The sequence below is a fragment of the Lolium perenne genome, chromosome 3 (genome assembly GCF_019359855.2).
Source record: "Lolium perenne isolate Kyuss_39 chromosome 3, Kyuss_2.0, whole genome shotgun sequence".
Lineage (NCBI taxonomy): Eukaryota > Viridiplantae > Streptophyta > Magnoliopsida > Poales > Poaceae > Lolium > Lolium perenne.
Window position 1 is genome coordinate 16,604,819 of NC_067246.2, and position 22,733 is coordinate 16,627,551.

The window sequence follows — 22,733 nt, forward strand, 5'->3', positions numbered from 1 at the left end:
CAACGATTGGCCTGCTCTTAGTAACCTTTCCGGACTGTCAAATAAGGGATACAATGCATGCACGCACTGCTTACATGAGACTGAAAGTGTATATTTGCCAAATTGTAAGAAGAACGTGTACCTTGGGCATCGTCGATTTCTTCCGAAAATTCATCCAGTAAGAAAGAAAGGCAAGCATTACAACGGCAAGGCAGATCACCGGCCGAAGCCTGCGGAACGTACTGGTGCTGAGGTATTTGATATGGTCAAGGATTTGAAAGTCATCTTTGGAAAGGGTCCTGGCGGACAATCAGTTCCGCAGGAGCTGACGACGCGCACCCATGTGGAAGAAGAAATCTATATTCTGGGAGCTAGAATATTGGAAAGTCCTAGATGTCCGCTCTGCAATCGACGTGATGCATGTTACGAAGAATATTTGCGTGAACCTCCTAAGCTTCTTGGGCGTGTATGGGAAGACAAATGATACAAAGGAAGCACGGCAGGACTAGCAACGTTTCAAAGACCCTAATGACCGGCATCCGGAATGGTTTCAAGGTCGTGCCAGCTACGCTCTGACCAAAGAAGAGAAGGTCATCTTTTTTGAATGCCTGAGCAGTACGAAGGTCCCGTCTGGATTCTCGTCGAATATAAAGGGAATAATAAACATGGCGGACAAAAAGTTCCAAAACCTGAAGTCTCACGACTGCCACGTGATTATGACGCAATTGCTTCCGATTGCTTTGAGGGGGCTCCTACCGGAAAATGTTCGAGTAGCCATTGTGAAGCTATGTGCATTCCTCAATGCAATCTCTCAGAAGGTAATCAATCCAGAAGATCTACCACGGCTACAGAACGATGTGGTCCAATGTCTTGTCAGTTTCGAGTTGGTGTTCCCGCCATCCTTCTTCAATATTATGACGCACCTCCTGGTTCACCTAGTCGAAGAGATTTCCATCCTCGGTCCGGTATTTCTACACAATATGTTCCCCTTTGAGAGGTTCATGGGAGTATTAAAGAAATATGTTCGTAACCGTGCTAGGCCAGAAGGAAGCATTGCCAAGGGCTATGGAAATGAGGAGGTAATTGAGTTCTGTGTTGACTTTGTTCCTGACCTTAAGCCGATTGGTCTTCCTCGATCGCGGCACGAGGGGAGACTAAGTGGAAAAGGCACGATCGGCAGGAAATCAACGATATGTATGGACGGCCATTCTATGACTGAAGCACACCACACAGTTCTGACCAATTCCAGCTTGGTGGCTCCGTACTTTGAGAAACACAAGAATATTTTACGCGAGGACAACCCGGGGAAGCCTGAATCCTGGATTACGAAGGCCCACATGGAGACTTTCGGCAGTTGGTTGAGAAAACATTTAATGAATGACGATCATGTTGTAGATCAGCTGTACATGTTGGCCAAGACACCATCTTCGACTATAACGACTTTCCAAGGGTACGAGATAAATGGGAATACATTTTACACGATCGCCCAAGATAAAAAGAGCACCAACCAAAACAGTGGTGTCCGCTTTGATGCAGCAACCGAGAATGGGCAAAAGGTCACATATTATGGTTACATAGAGGAGATATGGGAACTTGACTATGGACCCTCCTTTAAGGTCCCTTTGTTCCGGTGCAAATGGTTCAAGCTAACAGGAGGTGGGGTAAAGGTGGACCAGCAATACGAAATGACAATGGTGGATTTCAACAATCTTGGTTACCTTGACGAACCATTCGTCCTAGCGAAAGATGTCGCTCAGGTTTTCTATGTGAAGGACATGAGTAGCAAACCGAGGAAACGGAAAGATAAGAAAACGATCAGTACATCATGCGATGATCCAAAGCGCCACATTGTTCTTTCAGGGAAAAGAAACATCGTGGGAGTGGAGGGCAAGACAGACATGTCAGAAGATTATAATATGTTTGGTGAAATTCCGCCCTTCAAAGTGAACACCGACCCAAGCATTAAGTTAAATGATGAGGATGCTCCATGGATACGGCTCAATCGTAAGCAAGCAGGGACACAAGGGAAGAAATGATGTGTAATAATTTATTGTACCAAACTTTGTTGAATGGATCATGTGATTATCTGTGATGTGTTTGGTGTCCATTTTCGAATGATTCGATTGATTCGAGATACCACTGATGATACATGAAATTTGGAGTGACTAAGTCATACTCCTGCCTAGGCGTATAATGGGAAAAGGACTAGAGGAGCCGTAATTGCATGGGATTTGGTGGATCTAGCATTGCCCAAATTGATTGGCCATGCCATAAATACCACTGATGATACATGAAATTTGGAGAGACTTAGTCATACTCCTGCCTAGGCGTATAATATGCATACTCGTAGTCTTCATAGTCGCCGCCGTTGTACTGGTAGTCGTCGCCTTCTAAGTTGCCGCCGTTGTCGTCGCTGCTGTCGTCGTCGCTGTCGTCGGGCGGCGCTCGTGGCTCGAACTGAGGGTAGCGCAGGCGGGGGATATCGCCGGCCGTGATGTAGTCCATGACGCTCTGTAGAGTCCGGCCGTACCACCATAGCCGATGGCCGGCCTCGTGGAAGTTCCCAGGAGGCAGACCGTCCTCCTCATACCTGGCGAGCGCCCTGTCACGCCGATTGATGAAGAAGGCGTCCCAAGTATGCTGGTTATCGGGATGCCAGCGGGGATTCATCCGCTGCTCCGGCGTGAGATCGAGGTAGTAGTGGTTCGTGATGGCCGCCCGGCGCGCAGTACCCTGAGGGACGGGAGGGACCGGCACGCCTCCGGCGCTTAGGCTCCAGCCGGCGGGGACGCGGTAGCCCGGTGGGCAAGGGTAATTCGAGGCGCAAAGCTCCTCCACCTGCTGGTAGGTTAGAGTGGGTGCGGTGGAAGCCATGAGAGAGTGATGAGAGATTGTAGAGATGTGATAATGCTGGCCAAGCCGGGCTACATATATGTAGTGAGAAATGGCGGGAAAATGGGAGCGGGAAGACAGGAGGCGGGAAGAAAGTGGCGGGAAGACAGGGAAGAAATGACGGGAAGAAGAGGAGGAATCCAGAGCTGGTCATCTAACCTTTAGTCCCGGCTGGTGGGTGCAACCGGGACTAAATGTGTTTTTTGTGTCATTTAACAAAACTGTCGGTGGGATATGGACGTTTGGGTAAGCTTTAGTCCCGGCTGGAGGGTGCAACCGTGACTAAAGCTGTCGACAGGATAAGGACGCGTGGGTAGCGCACGACGCCCTGTCGGAGGAACAAGACAAAGCAGAAGCATCGATACGCGGGAAGATTGAGGCGTGAAGAAATGGCGGGAAGACATAGGCGGGAAAGAACTGGCAGGAAGACGGGCCGGGAAGAACTTGTGGGAAGACAGAGGCGGCCGGGAAGAACTTCTCTGAATTTTTTGATATATTATTTGTATTTTTAAGATTTTGAAATGAATTAGTTCTATTTTTCTGAATTTTTTGATATATTATTTGTATTTTTAACATTTTGCATTGAATTAGTTTTATTTTTCTTAATTTTTTGATATATTATTTGTATTTTTAAGATTTTGAAATGAATTAGTTCTATTTTTCTGAATTTTTTGATATATTATTTGTATTTTTAACATTTTGAGTTGAATTAGTTTTATTTTTCTTAATTTTTTTGATATATTATTTGTATTTTTAACATATTGAAATGAATTAGTTTTATTTTTCTGATTTTTTTTGATATATAATTTGTATTTTTATGATTTTGAAATGAATTAGTTTTATTTTTCTAAATTTTTTGATATATTATTTGTATTTTTCACATTTAGAAATGAATTAGTTTTATTTTTCACATTTAGAAAATGAAAGAATTTTGAAAAAGGCCTTTCGTCGCGGTTGGCCTGGCCAACCGCGACTAAAGGTCATTTTCCGCGGGAACCGCAAAAGGGGCGAAAAAAGGCTTTAGTCGCGGTTGGTGTGGCCAACCGCGACTAAAGCCCCTCTCTATAAATACGCGCGGGCGGCGCGGGCGCATCACTTCTTCTTCCTCGCCCGCTCCGTCTGCCGATCGCCTCGCCCTCGTCGCCGTCGCCTCGCCCTCGCGCCGTCATCGTCGCCTCGCCCTCGCGCCCGCGCCGTCGTCGTCGTCGCCCCCTCCATCGCCGTCGCCCCCGCTGCTCGTCGGCGCCGTACGTCCCGCGCCGCCCCTCGGCCCCCGCCCGCACCGTATACCGCCGTGCGCCGCCGGCCTCTAGCTAGCCGCGCCGCCCGCGCCGTCCGCTCCGCCGTCCGCACCGCCGTCCGCACCGCCGCGCGCCTCGGCCTCTAGCTAGCCGCGCCGTCCGCGCCGCCGCCCGTACGTCGCGCCGCTTGCGCGCGCGTTACAGAGAGAGAGAGGAGAGGGAGTGGGAGAAGGGGCGCCCGGCCCTTTTTTTGTTTTTTTTTTGTTTTTTTCATGAACTCACATTTTGTTAATTAAAATTGACTTAAAATTTTGTGAACTTAAAAATTTGAAAACTTAAAATTTTGTAAACTTAAAATTTTGAAAAATAAAAACACCACCGCCGCAGATTATGTGACTAATAAAAACACCACCGCCGCCGATTATGTAACAAAAAAGAAACACCACCGCCCTTTCGCCACCGACCCCGCGTGTATACGGAGGGGGCGGCGAGGCGCCCTCGCCGCCCCCTCCGTATACGCGCGGGTTTTTTTTTGTTTTTTTACGTGAGAGAGGATCGCCATAGCCACCGCCACCGCCACCGCCACCGCCCTTTCGCCACCGCCCTTTCGCCACCGACCCCGCGTGTATACGGAGGGGGCGGCGAGGCCCTCGCCTCCCCCTCCGTATACGCGCGGGTTTTTTTTGTTTTTTTACGAGAGAGAGGATCGGCACCGCCACCGCCACCGCCCTTTCGCCACCGCCACCGGTCTCTCGGTCACGCGGTCACTGCGAGGCGAGGTCGATCGTCCGCATATACACATCTAATACGCGTCTCCCCTCTCGCCTCCCTCGTCGCCCTCTCTCTTTATATGTAGAAGAGATGTGATAATGCTGGCATATACACAATTAATTAGTTTTTACTACATGTTTTCAGGAGTGACACATATGGCGGACGATAGAGCCAATCCGATTAGGGATAACTATAATTCGGAAGCCGAGGCACATCTTTTCGGCATCATAAACGGCGACATTCTTTATGTGCCGCCCCAAGAAGATGAAGAAGACGATATCTCTTCTTATCTGAACCTTGGCGGTGAAGATGAAGGTCGTCAGCGAGGTGATGACGAAGGAACGGGCACTGTTGATGGAGGTGAACCGTCGACAAACACCTCCGGCGATGTTGATAAGCAATTAGCAATCACCACCTCCGGCGAGGTATATATATACATTGAGCCTCAGCTGGTGATACAAATTTACCGATTTCAATAAATATGTGTATTAACTCGACTCTCTTTCTTATTTTAGCCCTCGGCCAGCGGATCGTCGAAAAAATCGGTGAAGACAAAGCGTGGCAAAACCAAGACGCTGAAACAAGGAGTAATATATACCATTGATGTTATCAGTCCAAAAGGCAAGCCGCTGGAGCCCGAAGAGGCGTACACCAAGTTCATCAACCAATGCGGAGTCGTTGTTAGAGACAGTGTCCCGATCACCGTCCAGGAATGGCATGAGCCAGTGAAGGCACGTGTTGGTTCCAGTTTCGTCAGCAAGAGAAAGAAAAAGGAATGCTGGAGAACGCTTATGGAGCATTTCGTTCTACCTCCGGAATACCGCAAAAAAGATGAATTCGGTAACGACGATCCGGAGGGACGTAAGAGGAGGAGGCTGGTCAAAGAGTTCGCTCTTCAGAAGATGGCCACAGCATTCCGGACATACAAGAAAAATTTAGCGGCTCAATATGTCGAGAAGGGGAAGACTCCGGATTTCACCGGACAGTATGAGAAGCTGAAAGATGATTGGCCCGAATTTGTGAGGCAAAAGAAATCAGAGGAATTCAAGGCCATATCGGATAAAAATAAGGCAAATGCGGCTAAGAAGCAGTACAATCATATTATGGGGCCAGGAGGATACCGCCTTTCGGAGCCTAAGTGGCAGAAGATGGAGGATGACCTGAGGGCGCGAGGAATCCCTCTAGGTACCGAGGGATGGGACCCTAGGGCCAAAAGCTGGTGGTACGGGCATGGGGGAATGCTAGACCCGGTGACAGGGGAGTGTACCCACCGAGACACAAAGTTTAAACCCACCCAAGCCCTTATTGACGCAATGAGGGATGCTCAAGAGGGGAAGATCAAGTTCAACAGAGAGAATGACCAGCTGACAAAAGCCCTCGGGAATCCTGAACACGGAGGACGTGTACGAGGCAAAGGCGTCATTCCGTGGGAAGAAGGGTTTTCCCAGGAAAATGACCCCTACAGTTACAGAAGCCGTAAGAGAAAGGCGGATCGGCAAAAAGATGAGCTGGCGCGGTTGGCATCGGAATTCAATGAGATGAAGAAAACCGTGGATGTACTAGTACAAGAAAGAGAGGCAGCTCGGACGCATGAAGATCATCCACCGGATGTCGGAAGCCAGCAGCGGAGAAGCAGCGTGGCTTCCACGGAGGCCCCACCGGCTGGTGCACATGCACCGACGATCAAAATTACTGCACCGGAGCCTCCGGCGATTGATATTACTGCACCGGAGCCTCCTCGCTACCCCGTGGACGATGTAAAGGAGATGAAAGAATGTCATCTGCATTATCCAATGGGGAACATGTCCATGAAGGTAGCCATCGGCAGTGCTTTACCATGTTTACCTGGAGCACTCCACCACAACAACCCCATTCAAGATGGCTATGCTCGTGTCACGGTGGAGGACATAGTCCAAGGGTTTGAGGACCTGGAGATTGACATTGCTACACCTGAAGGGGAGAAAATACTTGGAAATGTCAAGCGCCAGTTCATTCTATGGCAAAAGAAGTTTATCAAGTTTCCAGGCGAGGCGCCAAGGCAAACAAGTCCACCCCCCTACGGTGGTGGTGGCGGTGGCGGTGGTGGTGGTGGTGGTGGTGCTTCACCTACACCTCCTTCACGTCAGCCGACGCCGCCCCCCAATTCACCTCCGGCGGGTAAGCAGACGCCGCCCCCCAATCCACCTCCGGCGAAGAAGCAGAAGCAGTCCTGGACTATTAACCCGGACCCTTATGTACCTAAGACCACAAAGGTACCGGAGCCATCACTGAAGCCTCTCCCCACAAGGCCTTGGGAACGTAGTGCCGAGGAAGTCGACGCGGCCGCGACTACTGATTATGAGAAATGGAAGGCGGACTGCAAGAAGAAAAGAGAGCCCGAGCCCAAGCCAGTATTTTCTAATGAGCAAAAGAAGTGGGCTAAGTCATTTTTGAGCACACCGTCCCAAGCCGCGAAGAATCTTCCTAAGGACTATGCACGTGAACTTCGTAGGCAAGCACTCATGTTGAAGGAGAAGAAAGAGTTGGCGGAGAAGCAGGAGAAGAAAGCCTTGGAGGAGGCCGAGAAAGAATTAGAAAGTAAAATAAGCGGGAAACGAGTTGCCCAGCTCGGGGAACAAAGTAAACAATCGATCCCCCCGCTCATAGTGAAAGCCGCTGTCGTGGTATCGTCACGGCATATGCCATAGGGTGGCTAAACGAAGTGGTTCCTGAGGGATCTCACGGCGGTATCCGGAAGCGGGTATGGGCACGAGCGACACGGCGACGTACCCAGGTTCGAGGCCCTCCGGTGGAGGTAAAACCTCTACTCCTGCTATGAGCGTATATGATGATCACACAGTACAGTGGTGCTCCTAGAGCTGTGTCCGGCTGGCCCTGAGAGGCTAAGGAAGACGATGGTCTCTCTCACAGGGCAGCTCTGTAGGTAGGTGGAAGCAATAAAATGATCGATCCCTTGCACGAGAGGGGGTAGTGCGGCTTATATAGGCACCGGCACTTTACATATAAGACCCTATAGTTTACTGGCCGGCTGGGCCGGCTTCGGCTTCCGCTCCTTCCCGAGGCGGTGACGTCAGGAGTGGTTGGGGCATCGTGGCCTGTCCCATCCGGCTGCCACGGTCAGCGGTATGGAGGAGGTGTCCCTGTCGCCGTCAGCCGCTGTAGCCTGTACGGATCGTCGTAAGCCCTGACGGCCTGTCCATCGCGCGGCACTATTTCTCCACAGTGCCCCGCGTTTTACGGAAGATGGAGTCAGCGTGGACTTTAGGAACCCGGATCACCAACCCGGTCCCTTCCAGTGCAAGACTCGCCAGCCTCGAGTCGGTCTGAGGTTCAAGCCCCAGTCGGATATGGCTTGTAGAAGCCGGCCCAGCTACAGCATTGGTGGCCGTAGCCAGGCCGACTAGGACCTAGAGCCAGCCGGCTTCCGGACCAGCCGGCCACGGCGCCAGCCGGCTGCACCTCAGCCGGCCTTTGCCGCGAGCCGGCCAGTGGCCAGCCGGCTGCTCCGCGTCCATTGCCCTACCCGGGGTCTTCCCCCCGACATTAGCCCCCGAAGCTGGCAAGGTCCTGCGCCCAGAAGGACCTAGGCAGGTTTTCCTGGCTTCTCGAGTATATTAGACGGTACTTGGAGGGGCCGACTGAGAATTTCCATTCAGCCGGCTGCGCCCTCATCCGGCTCGTTCCTGCCGGCTGCTTCTAGCCGGCCGCTTTTTACACTTGTGCAGTTTTTTGCTTTCTCGCAAGATCTGATGGCGCCTCCGCCTTGCTGATGAATTTTGGCTTGAGTGGAACTTTTGGTCCGGCTCACGGCTTGCGGCGCGCCGGAGTCTCCGCCGCCTCGGGTCCCGCGCCCGACTTGACGGGTCCGACGCCTGGCCCGGTGGTCGGTTCGTCTGGTCACATCAATGTTCCCCGGATCCGGTGCGGTAGTGGGCGACGTGGTGTGGCCGTTTCGGTAACCGTCGTGGACGTGGGAGGAGTTACGGCGCGATTACGGCGCAGTAAATCCGGCGACGTGGGAGGAGTTACGGCCCACGACCGCCACTTGGAGGCCAACCGCCCGCGTCGGGTGGCTATAAATGCCGCGGGGGGGGCGCCCCGAGGCGGCCACTTGCCATTTCTTCTTCCTCGCGCTCTTGCCCCCATCGCTATCCTCTGCGCGCTCGAGCTCGCTGCTGCTCCGGCGAACATCATCCGCTGGCGAACTCCGGCGGGCGAATCTCCACCGATCCGCCGCCGCCACCCCGCCAATCCGGCGCCACGGGGCCGCGCGTCTCGACGGAGCGTCCTCAGCCGCCGCTGTCGCCGCCGCGGTCGCAAGGTTCTTCCTCGCCGTTCAGCCTCTCCTGGTCATCTTCTTCCTCGACCTCGTCAATGGCGTCCCCCAGTGGATCGTGGAGGGGCTCCTACATGCGGGAGGACGACATCGAGCGCCTGGTACGCCTCCGGCGAGTCCCGCGGTCGGTCATCACGCGGGTGCCCGGCGAGGAGACGGAGCCCGAGCCGAGGAACGGCGAGCGCGTCGTCTTTGGCGCGCACCTCGACCGCGGGCTGGGTCCGCCGGCTTCGCCGTTCTTCCGGCAATTTCTCGACCACTTCGGCCTTCAGCCGCACCACCTGCCGGCCAACGCGTGCGTCCTCCTGAGCTGCTTCGTAGCGTTCATGGAGGCTTACGCCGGCTTGTGGCCCGACATCGACTTCTGGAGCCGGCTCTTCTTCTTGAAGGCGCAGACCAACGACGGTCGCCTGCGAGCCTGCGGCGCCGCCTCGATCTACACCCGGCCTGGTACGCCTTTCCCCAAGATCCCCACCGTCGACTCGGTGAAGAACTGGCAAATGTCATTCTTCTACGTGCGCAACGAGGGGGAGCTCGTCGACCGGATCAACCTGCCGGAGTTCAATCCGGCTCCTCCAGTCGGCCGGATCAACTGGAGCCACAACGCCCGCTCGACGGATCCGGACGCGGAGGTGAACCTTCTTTGGGATCTCCTGGCGACAGCCACCGCTGGCGGGCTGACTGCCGAAGATCTTCTCTGCACCATCGCCGAGCGCCGGGTGCTGCCGCTCCAGATGCGCACCCACAAGATCGGGCACATGTCCGGCCGGTTCGATCCGAACCGGACGTCCAAGGTGCCGCTCACCAAGGCCCAGGTGGCCAGCCGGGTGAACCACATCACCAAGGCGAACCTGGCGGAGGACTGGAGCTACGGGCTGGTGCCCTGCGACAGGAACCATCCACCGGCGCGGGTAAGCTTCGTGTCTTTGCCATTTCCCGGCTTGCGGCTGCGAGGCCGACTTCCTTTTCTTACGCCGACTTCCGGCTATGTTCATGTTTTTCTGTCTTCTAGGTTTTTGAGCGCCAGAACGCCGAGGACGGCGACCTGGCGACGAAGAGGTGGACGCCGGATCTCGTCGATCCGGCTGACCAAGCCGGCGACCATGCCGGCGACGACGACCTGCCGCAGGCGCCTGATCTAGGCGGCCAGGGGGAGCACAATCCGCCCCCTTCACCAGAGCACCAGGAGGAGGAGGAGCCGGCGACGTCCGGCACGGGGCCAATCCCCGCCGTGCCTCTGCGCACGAGGCCGCCAAGCGCCACGGCGACTTCGGCGCCCAAGGGCACGAAGAGAGCCGGCTCCACCGCCGCCGCGGAGTCGAGGGCGAAGAAACAGCGCCGACATCAGCCGAAGAAGGTCCCGGAGCAAGCCGGGTGAGTTTTCCCTCTCTTTTTCTTGTTTGATTCCTTTTCTTTCCTTACTTTTATGCTTATTATCTTTCTGTTTATCCGGCTAGGGCCCCTATCAAGTTTGCTCAGGGCGGCGGCTCCCGGCAAGCTCCACGCGTGGTGTCGCCGCTTCCGCGCCAGAGGAGGGAGCAGACGCCGCAACCTTCCTCGCGCGCACCTACGCCGCCGCCGCCTGCGACAGGGGCTTCTTCCTTTGCCGTGCCGCTGGCCTCCGCGCCAGATCGCGGCACGCGGGTCGAGCCAACGCGGCAGCCGACGCTGGACGACATGTTCCCGCGCCGGACGCCTCTTCTGGCCGCTGGGGCCGGGCGGGGCATGCCGCCTTCAGCCGGGGCCGGAGCCGGCGGGGCTGCTCCTAGGACTGGCGCTGGCAGGGCCGCGCCGCCTGCGGCCGGAGCCGGCAGCAGGCCCACCGTGGTGGAGTTGGACGAGAGTCCGGAGGGGGCGCCCCAGGCGCCGGAGACAACTGGGCCGGCTGGGCCATCCGCTGCGCCGGAGCGACGCCGCCGCCGCGGCCGACGAGGGACGAGCCAACCAGGCAGGAGCCGGCGAGGACGAGCCGGCGCGCACGGAGGGCGCCGACTCGCACGCGCTGGTGAGGACGGAGGGCGCAGCGGGCCCGTCTGAGGGCCTTCATGTGGCCAAGGGTGCCCGGCTGGTGGCTGTGCCGTCCGCCTCCGACTCCAGCTTCGGCTCGGCAGGAACCATGGAGAGGGCATGGCATCAGGCGAACTCCTGCGAGGTACTCAGCCGGGAGGGGCAGCCTGGCACGGCGCCCATGAAGATGCTTTTCTCCGGCTATCGGGCCAGCCTCAAGACCAAGGCCGCCGAGACCCTTGCCCAGCTGGCGACGCTGGAGGATGCTGAGAAGGTGTGTTTTCTTTTCTTTTGCAATTTTCTTGTCCTGGTAGCCCTCCGAGACGTGGGCCGGCTGCCTGAAGCCAGTCCAGGTCTTGTCTAAGCAACTGATTCTTTCAGACGGTTGAGGAGCGGCGCACCTTCTTGTACAACCAGGTGGTGACCAGCTACCACAAGGCTAAGATCGAGCGAGCCGGCTTGGCTCGCGAGCTGGAGGCTGTCAAGGGTAAGCTCTATGCTTCTTTCGACTTGATGTCTTGTTTCTTTCTTAATCTTGGTTGGCTGACATTTCTTTCCGGCCGCCTCGCAGTTGAGGCCGCCAAGGTCCCGCAGCTGGAGTCGGATCTCCGAGCCGCTCGCGCGCAGTGCGCCGAGAGCGAGGAGGCGGGCCGATCTGCCGCAGCCAAGCTCAAGCTGGCTGAGCAGGAGCTGACACGGCTGCGCCTGCTGGAGAAGAACCACATCACCGAGCTCAACTCCCTCAGGACGGCGGAGAAGGAGAAGGTGGATGATCTGAGCCGGCGGCTGTCGGAGGTGGAGAAGCAGCGGCTTGTGCTGCAGGAGGAGGTCACCGCCAAGTCCACGGAGCTGACGGCTACCGCCAAGCGTTGGACCGACGATTTCAGCGCGCTTGATCGCGGCTTGGCGGGTGAGTGCATCTTCATGTTCCTTCCCTTTGCCGGCTTTCGGCTGTCGGCTGCCGATTTTCGTTGGTAGCCGGCAGCAGAAACTTCTTATTTCTTCGCTACCCTCATCTTCGGGCTGGCGGCAGTCGGTTCTTGCCGGCTGCCGCCAGGCTTTTCCTTTTGGCTTAGGACTTCGAAAATTTGCATTTTTCAGCTTATTTCGGCTTTGATGGTTTCGACTTGCTTCTTCTTCTTGCAGCGGCCTTCCGGAGACGCAGGACGCGGCTTTGGCAGCCGTTGGCGTCGCGCGACTCCAGGAGGCGGGAGACCGGCGAGGGCAGCTCGGAGTACTTCTCCATGGAGGACCACCTGGCGTCCATGGCTGCCCGCATCGAGCCCGTCACCAAGCTCGGCTGGGAGCTGCGGAAGGCGGCCGAAGAGCTGGTGCCCATGCTGTGGCCTGGGGAGGCGGCGCCGCAAGACATCTCCGGCCTCATCTCTTCGATGGAGCGGGCGCCGGACCGCTTCCTCGACTGGAAGGAGTCGGCCACGCGCGCCGGCGCCGACATGGCGCTGTCCTTCGTCCTCTCCTGGTACAACGAGGTGGACCTGGGGCAGCTTGAGTTCCGGCGAGCCGGCGTGGAGGACAAGCTCCCGGCTGAGCTCAAGGCCGCCCGCCTTGCTCGAGCCAGCACCATCGCTGGCTTCGTCGACAAGGCCCTCTTCGTCGCGGACCCGAACCCTCCTCCATCCGATGAAGAATACATTGATGATGAGGAGGCGGAAGACGTGCCTGAGGACGACCCGGCCGCCGGCTCCACTGATGCCCCTCCGGCTTAGATTTCACCTTTTCGGTTGTTCTTTTGCGAGACAATTTATTAAATCCCCGGGATGCCGGGTGCAGATGTAAGACAATATTATCGCCTTTTAATTATGCCACACTTTAATGTGTTTGTTAACCAATTATGTGCCGAGTTGCTTTCTTTCGACTCGTTCGCTTTTTCCCATCCGCCCCACTCTTTGGCTGTGCCCTTGCCGGTCGTACGTCCGACTTGCGGTCCGTCGCCGGGTCAAGAGCGGGCCGCTGGGTGAGGCCGATAGTATTTCAGTCGAACGAGCTGAATTTGGCAATCCGGCACTTATAGGAAAAGTTGCAAGTCAACTCGCTTTTACTCTTTCCCTTAGTCGTTTTTCGCGTGCCGGCTCCCTAGGCCTTACTCCCGCCAGCCGGACAGCCGGGTTGCGGTCTGTAGCTGGTCGGAAGCCGGCTGTCGGAAACCGGATCACGTTACTGAGCCGACCGCGTGAGAGGGTTCAAGCCAATTGGCGAAACAAGGTAAAGTATGCGAAAAACTTGTCGGAAACGGCGCTCTTGGCGCAAGCTTTTTCATAACTCACAAAGGGGATACAAGGGATACATACATTCCTGCTCTCATGCGTAAAATGGGCGGAGTAACCTGACATTCCAGGGACGTTTAGTCTCCTCGTCAGCCTTGTCCGGCTTGTTTTTCTTAGCCTCTTGGGCATCTATGAGATAGTAGGAATCATTGCCTACTGCCTTGCTCACGATGAAGGGACCCTCCCATGGGGATGACAGTTTATGCTGTCCGGCTGTCCGCTGGATCAGCCGGAGCACTAGGTCTCCTTCTCGGAATGCTAAGGGCTGGACCTTCCGGCTGTGATAGCGTCGGAGGCTTTGCTGGTAGATGGTAGATCTAGACTCAGCCAGCAGCCGGGCCTCTTCGACCAGGTCGACTCCATCTTCGCGAGCTTCTTTGGCTTCGGCTTCTGTGTAGAGCTTGATCCTTGGTGCGTCGTGCTCGATATCAGTCGGCAGGACGGCTTCGGCCCCGTATACGAGGAAAAATGGTGTGAAGCCGACTGAGCGATTTGTCGTTGTGCGTAGGCTCCACAGCACATTGGGCAGTTCTTCAATCCAGCAGCCGGCTGTTCGCTCGAGCGGCTCCACCAGCCGGGGCCGGATGCCGGCTAGGACTAAGCCGTTAGCCTTTTCCACTTGTCCGTTGGACTCTGGGTGTGCCACAGAAGATAGGGCCATCCGGATTCCCATTTCCCCGCAATAGCGAGAGAAGATGCCTTGGGAGAAGTTGGTGCCGTTGTCGGTGATGATGGTGTGGGGGTAGCCGAATCTCACAATGATTTCCTTGAGGAATGTGACGGCTGTGGACCCGTCCAGTTTCTTGATTGGCTTGGCTTCGATCCACTTGGTGAATTTATCAATCATCACCAAGAGATGTGTCATGCCGCCTCGCGCTGTTCTGAATGGGCCCACCATATCCAAGCCCCATACGGCAAATGGCCATGTGATGGGGATGGTTTTCAAGGCGGAAGCCGGCTGGTGTCTTTGCTTTGCGAAGCGCTGACAGCCGTTGCACTTCTTCACCAAATCTTCTGCGTCTCTGAGCGCAGTCGGCCAGTAAAAGCCGTGCCGGAAGGCTTTGGCCACTATGGCTCTGGATGAGGCGTGATGTCCGCACTCTCCTTGATGGATTTCTCGTAGGAGTTCAATCCCTTCAGCCGGCTCGACGCACCGCTGGAACACCCCACTTACGCTGCGTTTGTACAGCTGGTGGTTGATGATGGTGTAGGCCTTGGCCCTTCTCTCAATCTGCCTGGCCTGGACTCTATCATCAGGCAGCACACCGTCGGTGAGGTAGGAGAGGAATTCTTGTGCCCATGAAGGTACGCATCTTATCTCGAATACGCTGACCAACAGGGCCTCCTGCGTGGGAGCTTCCGGATTCGACTGCATGGTCGCCGGGTCCGGCTTGCTAGCCGGCGGGTTCGGCTTGCTAGCCCCCGAGTTTGGCGATGAGGCCCCCGGGTTGGACTGAGAAGTCCCCGGGTTCGGCATGCTAGCCGGCGGGTTTGGCTTGTTAGCCCCCGACTTGGGCGATGAAGCCCCCGGGTCCGGCTGAGCAGCCCCCGGGTCAGCCGGCACGAATATTGAATCCGAGTCCGGTGACGGTATGATGGACGGCTTCTTGAGAACCGCCAAGGCGACACCCGGCGGGATGGCTTGCCGGGTTGAGCCAATCTTGGATAAGGCATCAGCCGCCTCGTTGTTTGCTCGTGGCACGTGGTGGAATTCGCAGCCGTCGAAGAAGCCGGATAGCTGCTGGACATGGAAGCGGTACGAGGCCATATTGGCGTCCTTCGCGTCCCAGTCGCCAGATGCTTGCTGTATGACCAAGTCGGAGTCGCCGAAGCAAAGTATGCGACGCACGCCAATCTCCTTGGCCAGCTTCAGCCCATGAATGAGCGCTTCATATTCCGCCACGTTGTTGGATGCGGCGAAGTGGATCTGCAGGACGTAGTCCAGCCGGTCTCCCTTGGGAGAGGTGATGACGATGCCGGCTCCCAAGCCGTTGCGCATCTTCGAGCCGTCGAAGTGCATCTTCCAATGTGTGGAATCCGGCACAGGCGGCAGGTACTGCATCTCAGCCCAGTCGACGAAGAAGTCCGCGAGGATCTGCGACTTGATGGCTGTGCGTGGCTCGTAGAGGATAGTGTGGGCGGCTAGCTCCAGGGCCCACTTGGCAACCCGGCCGTTGGCATCCTTGCTGCCGATGATTTCCGCCAAAGGCGCTGTGGCAACCACCCTGATGGGATGTTCTTGAAAGTAATGCTTGAGCTTCTTGGCCGCCATGTAGACGCCGTAGGTGACCTTCTGGTAGTGGGGGTAATTTTGCTTCGACTGGGAGAGCACTTCGCTAAGGTAATAGACTGGGCGCTGAACCAGCTGCTCCCTGTTTTCGGCTTCTTTGCGCTCCACCACCAGGACAACGCTAACCACTCGGTTGGTGGCTGCGATGTACAACAGCATCGGCTCCATTGGAGCCGGCGTTGCAAGGATTGGCGCGGTTGAGAGCACGCGCTTCAAGTCACGGAAGGCCTCATCCGCCTGCGGTGACCAGACGAACTTGTCCGCCTTCTTCATTAGTTGATACAGGGGCAGTGCCTTCTCCCCCAGCCGGCTGACGAAGCGGCTCAAGGAGGCCAGGCAGCCAGCAAACTTCTGGACGTCCTTGAGGCACTGCGGCAGTTCCATCTTCTCCAGGGCACTGATCTTGTCCGGGTTGGCTTCGATCCCTCGCTGAGAGACGAGGTAGCCAAGGAGCTGGCCAGACGGCACGCCGAATGTGCACTTGGCCGGGTTGAGCTTCATCCGGAATCTTCTCAGATTGGTGAAGGTTTCTCTCAGGTCGTCAAGGAGGGTAGGCATCTCCTTGGTTTTTACAACGACATCATCCACATATGCGTGAACATTTCTGCCGATTTGATCCTGCAAACACTTTTGCATGCACCTTTGGTAGGTGGCGCCTGCATTTTTCAAGCCGAATGGCATAGTCGTGTATGTGATAAGCCCCGTACGGGGTAATGAACGAAGTCTTTATTTGATCAGCCGGATTCAAAGGAATCTGGTGGTAGCCTGAATAGGCATCTAGGAAAGACAACAGTTCACAGCCGGCAGTCGAGTCTATGACTTGATCTATGCGCGGCAGGGGGAAGGGGTCCTTCGGGCATGCCTTGTTCAGGCTGGTGTAGTCGATACACATGCGCCAGGAGCCGTTCTTCTTCAACACCAGGACCGGGTTCGCCAACCAGTCCGGGTGCAGCACTTCCATGATGAAGCCGGCAGCTAGGAGCCGGGCGATTTCTTCACCGATGGCCTTCCTTCGTTCTTCGGCGAAGCGCCTGAGAGGCTGCTTCACCGGCTTGGCTTCAGGCCGGACGTGGAGGTGGTGCTCAGCCAACTCCCTCGGCACACCCGGCATGTCTCTTGGAGTCCATGCGAAGATGTCCCGATTCTCACGGAGGAAGCTGGTGAGCTCGCTTTCCTATTTCTTGTTCAAGCCGGCACCGATGGTGACGAACTTGTCCGGCTGCGCCGGGTCCAGGAGGATCTTCTTGGTGTGGTCGGCCGGCTGGAAGTGGGTCGTCCCAGCCGGGTTGCCTGCAGCCGGCATGTCTGTCTGCGCGGCTTTGACGAGGGCAACGGCGTCGTGGATGAGCTGCTTCTCGGTGGCGATGACCAGCGTCTGGGCCATCTTGGAGCTCTGCGTGGCGCAGTCCATGGAGCGGCGATAGTCGCCGGCTACGGTGATGACCCCCTTGGGGCCAGGCAGCTTCATCTTCAGGTACCCATAGTGGGGCACCGCCATGAACTTGGTCAGGGCCGGCCTGCCCAGGAGCGCGTGGTAGGGACTCACGAGGTCCACCACCTCGAACTCGATTCTTTCGGTGCGGAAGTGATCCGGCTGCCCGAACATCACCTCCAGCGTGATCCGGCCGATCGGCTGGCAGCAATGGCCTGGCACGATGCCGTGGAAGACGGTGGGGGGTGGGGCGCAACTCGGCCTCCTGGATGCCCAGCTTGCGGGCGGTGTCGCGGTAGAGGATGTTGATGCTGCTGCCGCCGTCGATGAGGACGCGCGAAAAACGCACGCTGCGCCGGGTTGTGCCGATGGTGGGGTCGAGGACCATGGCGTAGCTGCCCGGCTTCGGCAGGACAGCCGGTGTGTCACGGCGATCGAAAGTGATGGCCTGCTCTGACCGGTTAGGTCTTGGGGACCGGCGGTATGACCGCGTTGACCTCGAGGGAATGGCGCTCTTGGCTCGTCCTGTCCTCGGGCTCGGAGGTGAAGATGATGTAGGTGGCGTCTTCGGCCAAATATCGGCCAGCATGGTGCACTTGGTTAGCCTCGTGGTGCTCGAGGTTGGCGTTCTCTGCGCCGGCTGGGCCACCCGGCCCGCCGGCTGGTGGAGGCGGGGGTGGAGGCGGTAGAGGTTCACCGCTTGTCAGCCGCTTCATGAAGTGGCAGTCGCGGGTGGTGTGGTTGGAGGGGTTCTTGCCGCTGTGGTACTTGCACGGCGAGTCGAGCATTTGCTCAAAGGTGTACTTCGGCTTCCACTGCCGGTCTTGCTTCTGGCGGCGGCTGCCGCCTGCCGCGTTGTCTGCCACGGCGGCTACGTGGGCGGAGCCGTACCGGCGGTCCGGCTGGTCGCTGTGACGCTTGCCGCGGTAGTTGTCCCGCCGGCTGCCATGCGAACCGCCCTCGGCCGGCTTGTGCTCAGCCGGCCTGTTGTTGTCCCGCCTTGCTGGAGCCGGTGAAATGTCAGCCGGCGCCTTGCCGGCTTCCTCTGCCAGCGCGTACTTGTCGGCGATGGCCATCAAGGCGGCCATCGACTTGGGGTCACTGCGGCGCAACTTGTGCCACAGCATGGTGTTGGGCCGACAGCCTCCCATGAAGAAGCTGATGGCCTGGATCTCGTGCACGCCCTCGCAGGAGTTGCGCATCTCGCACCAACGCGTCAGGTACGCGCGATCCGTCTCGTCGGGGCCCTGCTTGCACATTTCGAGCTGCTGGGGGCGACCCGGCCGGCGATAGGTGCCGGTGAAGTTGCTGATGAAGGCCGCTTCGAAGTCAAGCCAGCCGTTTATGCTGCCGGCCGGCAGGTTGTTGAGCCATGTGCGGGCGGAGCCGACCAGCATCAGGGGGGAGTAACGCACGGCCCAGCGCTTGTTGCCTTTGGCGATGCCGACTGCGGTGGAGTAGTCCTGCAGCCAGTCCTCCGGCTTGGCGGTGCCGTCGTACTTGGGGGTGTCGCGGGGGAGCGTGAAGCCTTCGAGTGTGGGCTCGTTGGCGATGCGGGGCCGAAGCACTGGGCCGGCTGGAGCTTCTTCCTCCGCAATGCGGGATTCGACCAGCCGGTCGAGGCGATCTCGGGCGTCGGCGGGCTCGATGCGCGGGCCCAGCCGGGAGTGTGCCGGCTGGCGCGCGCCGCTTGCTTCTGGAGCCGCTCGGTGATGACGGCGGGGCTCGGAGTCTTGCTCCTGGTTCCGGCTTGGAGGGGGCCGGCTGCGGCTGCTGCCGCTCGGCTGCTGGCTTGGCCGGCCCGAGCTGTGCGTGGCCCGAGAGTCATGGCGCCGGCTTGGTCCTGGGGAGGCGGACTCGGCCGTGTCCCTGGCGCCTTCCCTGTCGTTGCCTGCAGCTCCACGAGCGTGAGAAGCTCTGGGGGCATTGACATACCTGGGGTCGGCGATCTGCCTATTGGCTGCGTTAAGCAGCTCAGTCACCCGCCTGGTCTGACGGCGTAACTCTTCGCCTTCAAGGCGGTTCAGCTCTTCTGCGGCGGCTTCTGCCGCGCGCATGTTCTTGTCGGGGGTGTTGTAGACGGGTAGCTCCGCGGACGGAGCCGGCGAAGGAGCGCCGTCGCGGGCGATCTCAGCGCCAAGGTCGCGGCCCCTGCGGCGGATGTGGCCAGCTCGGCTGGGCTCGTCGCCGCACAGGTGAGGCCGTGGGCGCGGTTGTACTCGCGCTGGGTGATCTCCATCTGGCGCTTAGCAGCAGCCAGTTCTTCGGTTTGCTTGAGGAGGAGCTGGCGGTGCGCCTCCAAGTCCGCCTCGACGGCGGTGGGATCTCCGCCAGGCGTGAGCGGGGTGCTCAACTTTGCCCGGACTGCATCCAGCCGGGATGGTGGTGGTGGCGCTTTCGGGCCCGAGCCGGAGGCGTTGGGGTCGATGTTGCGCTCCAAGCCGGGGCCGCGGGTGCGCGGGTTCTTCTCGGGGAGCTCCTCGCCAGCCATCATGACTTGCACGACGGCGGGGCTGGCGGGAGCGCTGCTGCCGGCTCGCGGAGGGGGGCTAGCGCAGCGCAGCACCTGCTGCGGGTAGCGCGGCGGTGCGACGGTGGCGACGTAAACGTCGAATCCGCCGAAGGAGATGACGCTGCCGCCGGCTGGGAAGGGCCGGTCAGCGAAGCAGCCAGCGTTGTCGCTGACGCAGTTGAGGGAGCCGAATCTCCAGATCAAGCACAAGCGACTCGCTCGCCGGTGGTGATGGTGAGGCCCGTCCGGATGAAGACACCGGCCGAGGATGCTGAAGGCCCCACGGTGGGCGCCAAATGTCGTGGTATCGTCACGGCATATGCCATAGGGTGGCTAAACGAAGTGGTTCCTGAGGGATCTCACGGCGGTATCCGGAAGCGGGTATGGGCACGAGCGACACGGCGACGTACCCAGGTTCGAGGCCCTCCGGTGGAGGTAAAACCTCTACTCCTGCTATGAGCGTATATGATGATCACACAGTACAGTGGTGCTCCTAGAGCTGTGTCCGGCTGGCCCTGAGAGGCTAAGGAAGACGATGGTCTCTCTCACAGGGCAGCTCTGTAGGTAGGTGGAAGCAATAAAATGATCGATCCCTTGCACGAGAGGGGGTAGTGCGGCTTATATAGGCACCGGCACTTTACATATAAGACCCTATAGTTTACTGGCCGGCTGGGCCGGCTTCGGCTTCCGCTCCTTCCCGAGGCGGTGACGTCAGGAGTGGTTGGGGCATCGTGGCCTGTCCCATCCGGCTGCCACGGTCAGCGGTATGGAGGAGGTGTCCCTGTCGCCGTCAGCCGCTGTAGCCTGTACGGATCGTCGTAAGCCCTGACGGCCTGTCCATCGCGCGGCACTATTTCTCCACAGTGCCCCGCGTTTTACGGAAGATGGAGTCAGCGTGGACTTTAGGAACCCGGATCACCAACCCGGTCCCTTCCAGTGCAAGACTCGCCAGCCTCGAGTCGGTCTGAGGTTCAAGCCCCAGTCGGATATGGCTTGTAGAAGCCGGCCCAGCTACAGCATTGGTGGCCGTAGCCAGGCCGACTAGGACCTAGAGCCAGCCGGCTTCCGGACCAGCCGGCCACGGCGCCAGCCGGCTGCACCTCAGCCGGCCTTTGCCGCGAGCCGGCCAGTGGCCAGCCGGCTGCTCCGCGTCCATTGCCCTACCCGGGGTCTTCCCCCCGACAGCCGCCGGTCCGGATGCTGAACTAATGGACCCCACAATCATAGCAGCTGCGGCAGCACAGGGATTGACTGTAACGGGTGCCAGAGAACAAGCGGCCCAGATGGGTATGACTCTTCGTGCAGTGTTAGGCCTTGAGGAGGCGCCAGTGAGTGAGGTAGTAATTACATATGTGCCGAATGGGCCTCTCGTCGAGCCTGCGCAGGAAGAGGATCTACCTCCACAAATGAAAAATCTGCTAATTTGGTACAAGGGTTACATAAAAAATAAAAACGCCAAAGAATATATTTATGCGGAAGTTAGACATGAGCATCACTTCAAACATTACTATGTAACAGTTCATCGGAGTGAATTGTTCCAGCTGTTCAATCTGCGCGAGCTCGACAAATCTATCATCAGTTGCTACGTTCTGTAAGTGATTTATTTCTACCTCATCTCGTTCATTGCCTGCACTATATATATATATATTGTCCTAACTATCTTGTTGTGTACGCTATTATGCAGAATGAAGCTTAGGGAATGCAGAATAAGGAACATCCATGATGTTGGGTTCATTGACCCACAAATCGTTAATGGATATGTGTTAAAAAATCACCCCGCCGACGTGGAGGAAGACCTGTGGCGGTTTATTTCAAAGCAGGAACTCAAAAGTGATATTCTATTTCCTTACCATTTTGGGTGAGTGTTTCTGTCTTGAGCACATTCTCTTTTGTTTACTCCATGCATGGTATGTGGCTAATCGATGAGTTATGCATGACTGTGCATGTATCGTGTCCGCAGGTTCCACTGGATTCTGCTAGTAATTCAATTTCACGACTCCACAGTTCTCGTCCACGACTCTCTGAATCTGGATGCAAAGCTTTGGGCCGACATGAGAAAAATGATGCAGAAGTAATTATTTTCATTCATTTGCGCTCTATATCGATCGGCCTATTTCGTTCATTTCCTAATATCAAGTAACTAATAACTCTCTTGTTCATTTAATTTTCTTTGCCTCGTAGGGTTTGGAGACGGTTCGTAGATGAAAAGGTCGGTGAATTCAAAAAAGAGCTACAATTTAAAAGGTCAATGACTGGGACTGGGGATATTCAGCCACCGGGTACCAATCTATGTGGATACTATGTTTGTGAGATGATCCGGAGATACACCTCTGAGCGGGTTCCGTGTGATAACAATGTCAAGAGGAATAACCTCCGGAAGATGCTTAGTCCAGAAGCTCGCTTCCGACCACTTCAAGAGGAACTAGCTGGATGGTTCGTGAGGGAAGTCATCGATCCGAAAGGAGAACACTATGTAGAGGACGTAGAACTTCTGATGCAGTAAATTATGTATGGAAACTTGTTCAAAATTGTATATGCTGGTCATCCGATATTGAATATATATTGTATATTCCTCTTGAATTCTCTTTGGTTCTAATTTCAAATTTGTTTGAAATTGTACATTCATATGCATGTATGTAGTACCGTAGAACATGTGAAACTCCTTCAAAATTAAAATAAAACACAAAAGAAATAAAACAATACAAATTAAAAAGAAACCAGGTTTGGGGGGGGGGGGGGCTAAAACCCTAAACCTGCGGCGGCCTTTAGTCGCGGTTGGCCAGGAGAACCGCGACTAAAGGTCCTCCGCCCCGACCGTCGCCTGGCGCCCACGTGGACGGGCCTTTAGTCGCGGTTCGTAACCAACCGCGACTAAAGGGGGGGGGCTTTAGTCCCGCATGTTTAATACCGGTTGCACAACCGGTATTAATGGACGTTCCGAACCGTGACTATTGGCCCTTTTTCCACCAGTGGCCAGATGCCGGTCCA

General features: G+C 56.8%; 1 protein-coding gene and 1 long non-coding RNA gene across 2 annotated transcripts; both read left to right on the top strand.

Annotated features, from left to right (window-relative positions):
* Positions 1–9,293: 9,293 nt before the first annotated feature.
* Positions 9,294–12,995, top strand: LOC139837801 (uncharacterized). Its single transcript, XM_071827083.1, has 6 exons — positions 9,294–9,320; positions 10,362–10,593; positions 10,677–11,500; positions 11,608–11,713; positions 11,798–12,132; positions 12,984–12,995. The coding sequence occupies exons 1-6, from the start codon at positions 9,294–9,296 to the stop codon at positions 12,993–12,995; spliced, it is 1,536 nt and encodes a 511-aa protein (XP_071683184.1).
* Positions 12,996–21,446: 8,451 nt separating this feature from the next.
* LOC139837474 (uncharacterized) lies at positions 21,447–22,179 on the top strand. Its single transcript, XR_011753963.1, has 3 exons — positions 21,447–21,603; positions 21,706–21,816; positions 21,927–22,179. It is a non-coding gene; the product is annotated as an uncharacterized lncRNA (long non-coding RNA).
* Positions 22,180–22,733: the final 554 nt, after the last annotated feature.

What these genes read in the sequence shown, in the direction of transcription:
- LOC139837801 (XM_071827083.1), top strand. Translation starts at nt 9,294, where the DNA reads ATGCGGGAGGACGACATCGAGCGCCTG. An exon ending in AGGACGACATCGAGCGCCTG is followed by an intron (nt 9,321 to 10,361) that starts GTACGCCTCCGG and finishes CGCCTGATCTAG; the next exon opens with GCGGCCAGGGGGAGCACAAT. An exon ending in CGCTGGAGGATGCTGAGAAG is followed by an intron (nt 11,501 to 11,607) that starts GTGTGTTTTCTT and finishes TGATTCTTTCAG; the next exon opens with ACGGTTGAGGAGCGGCGCAC.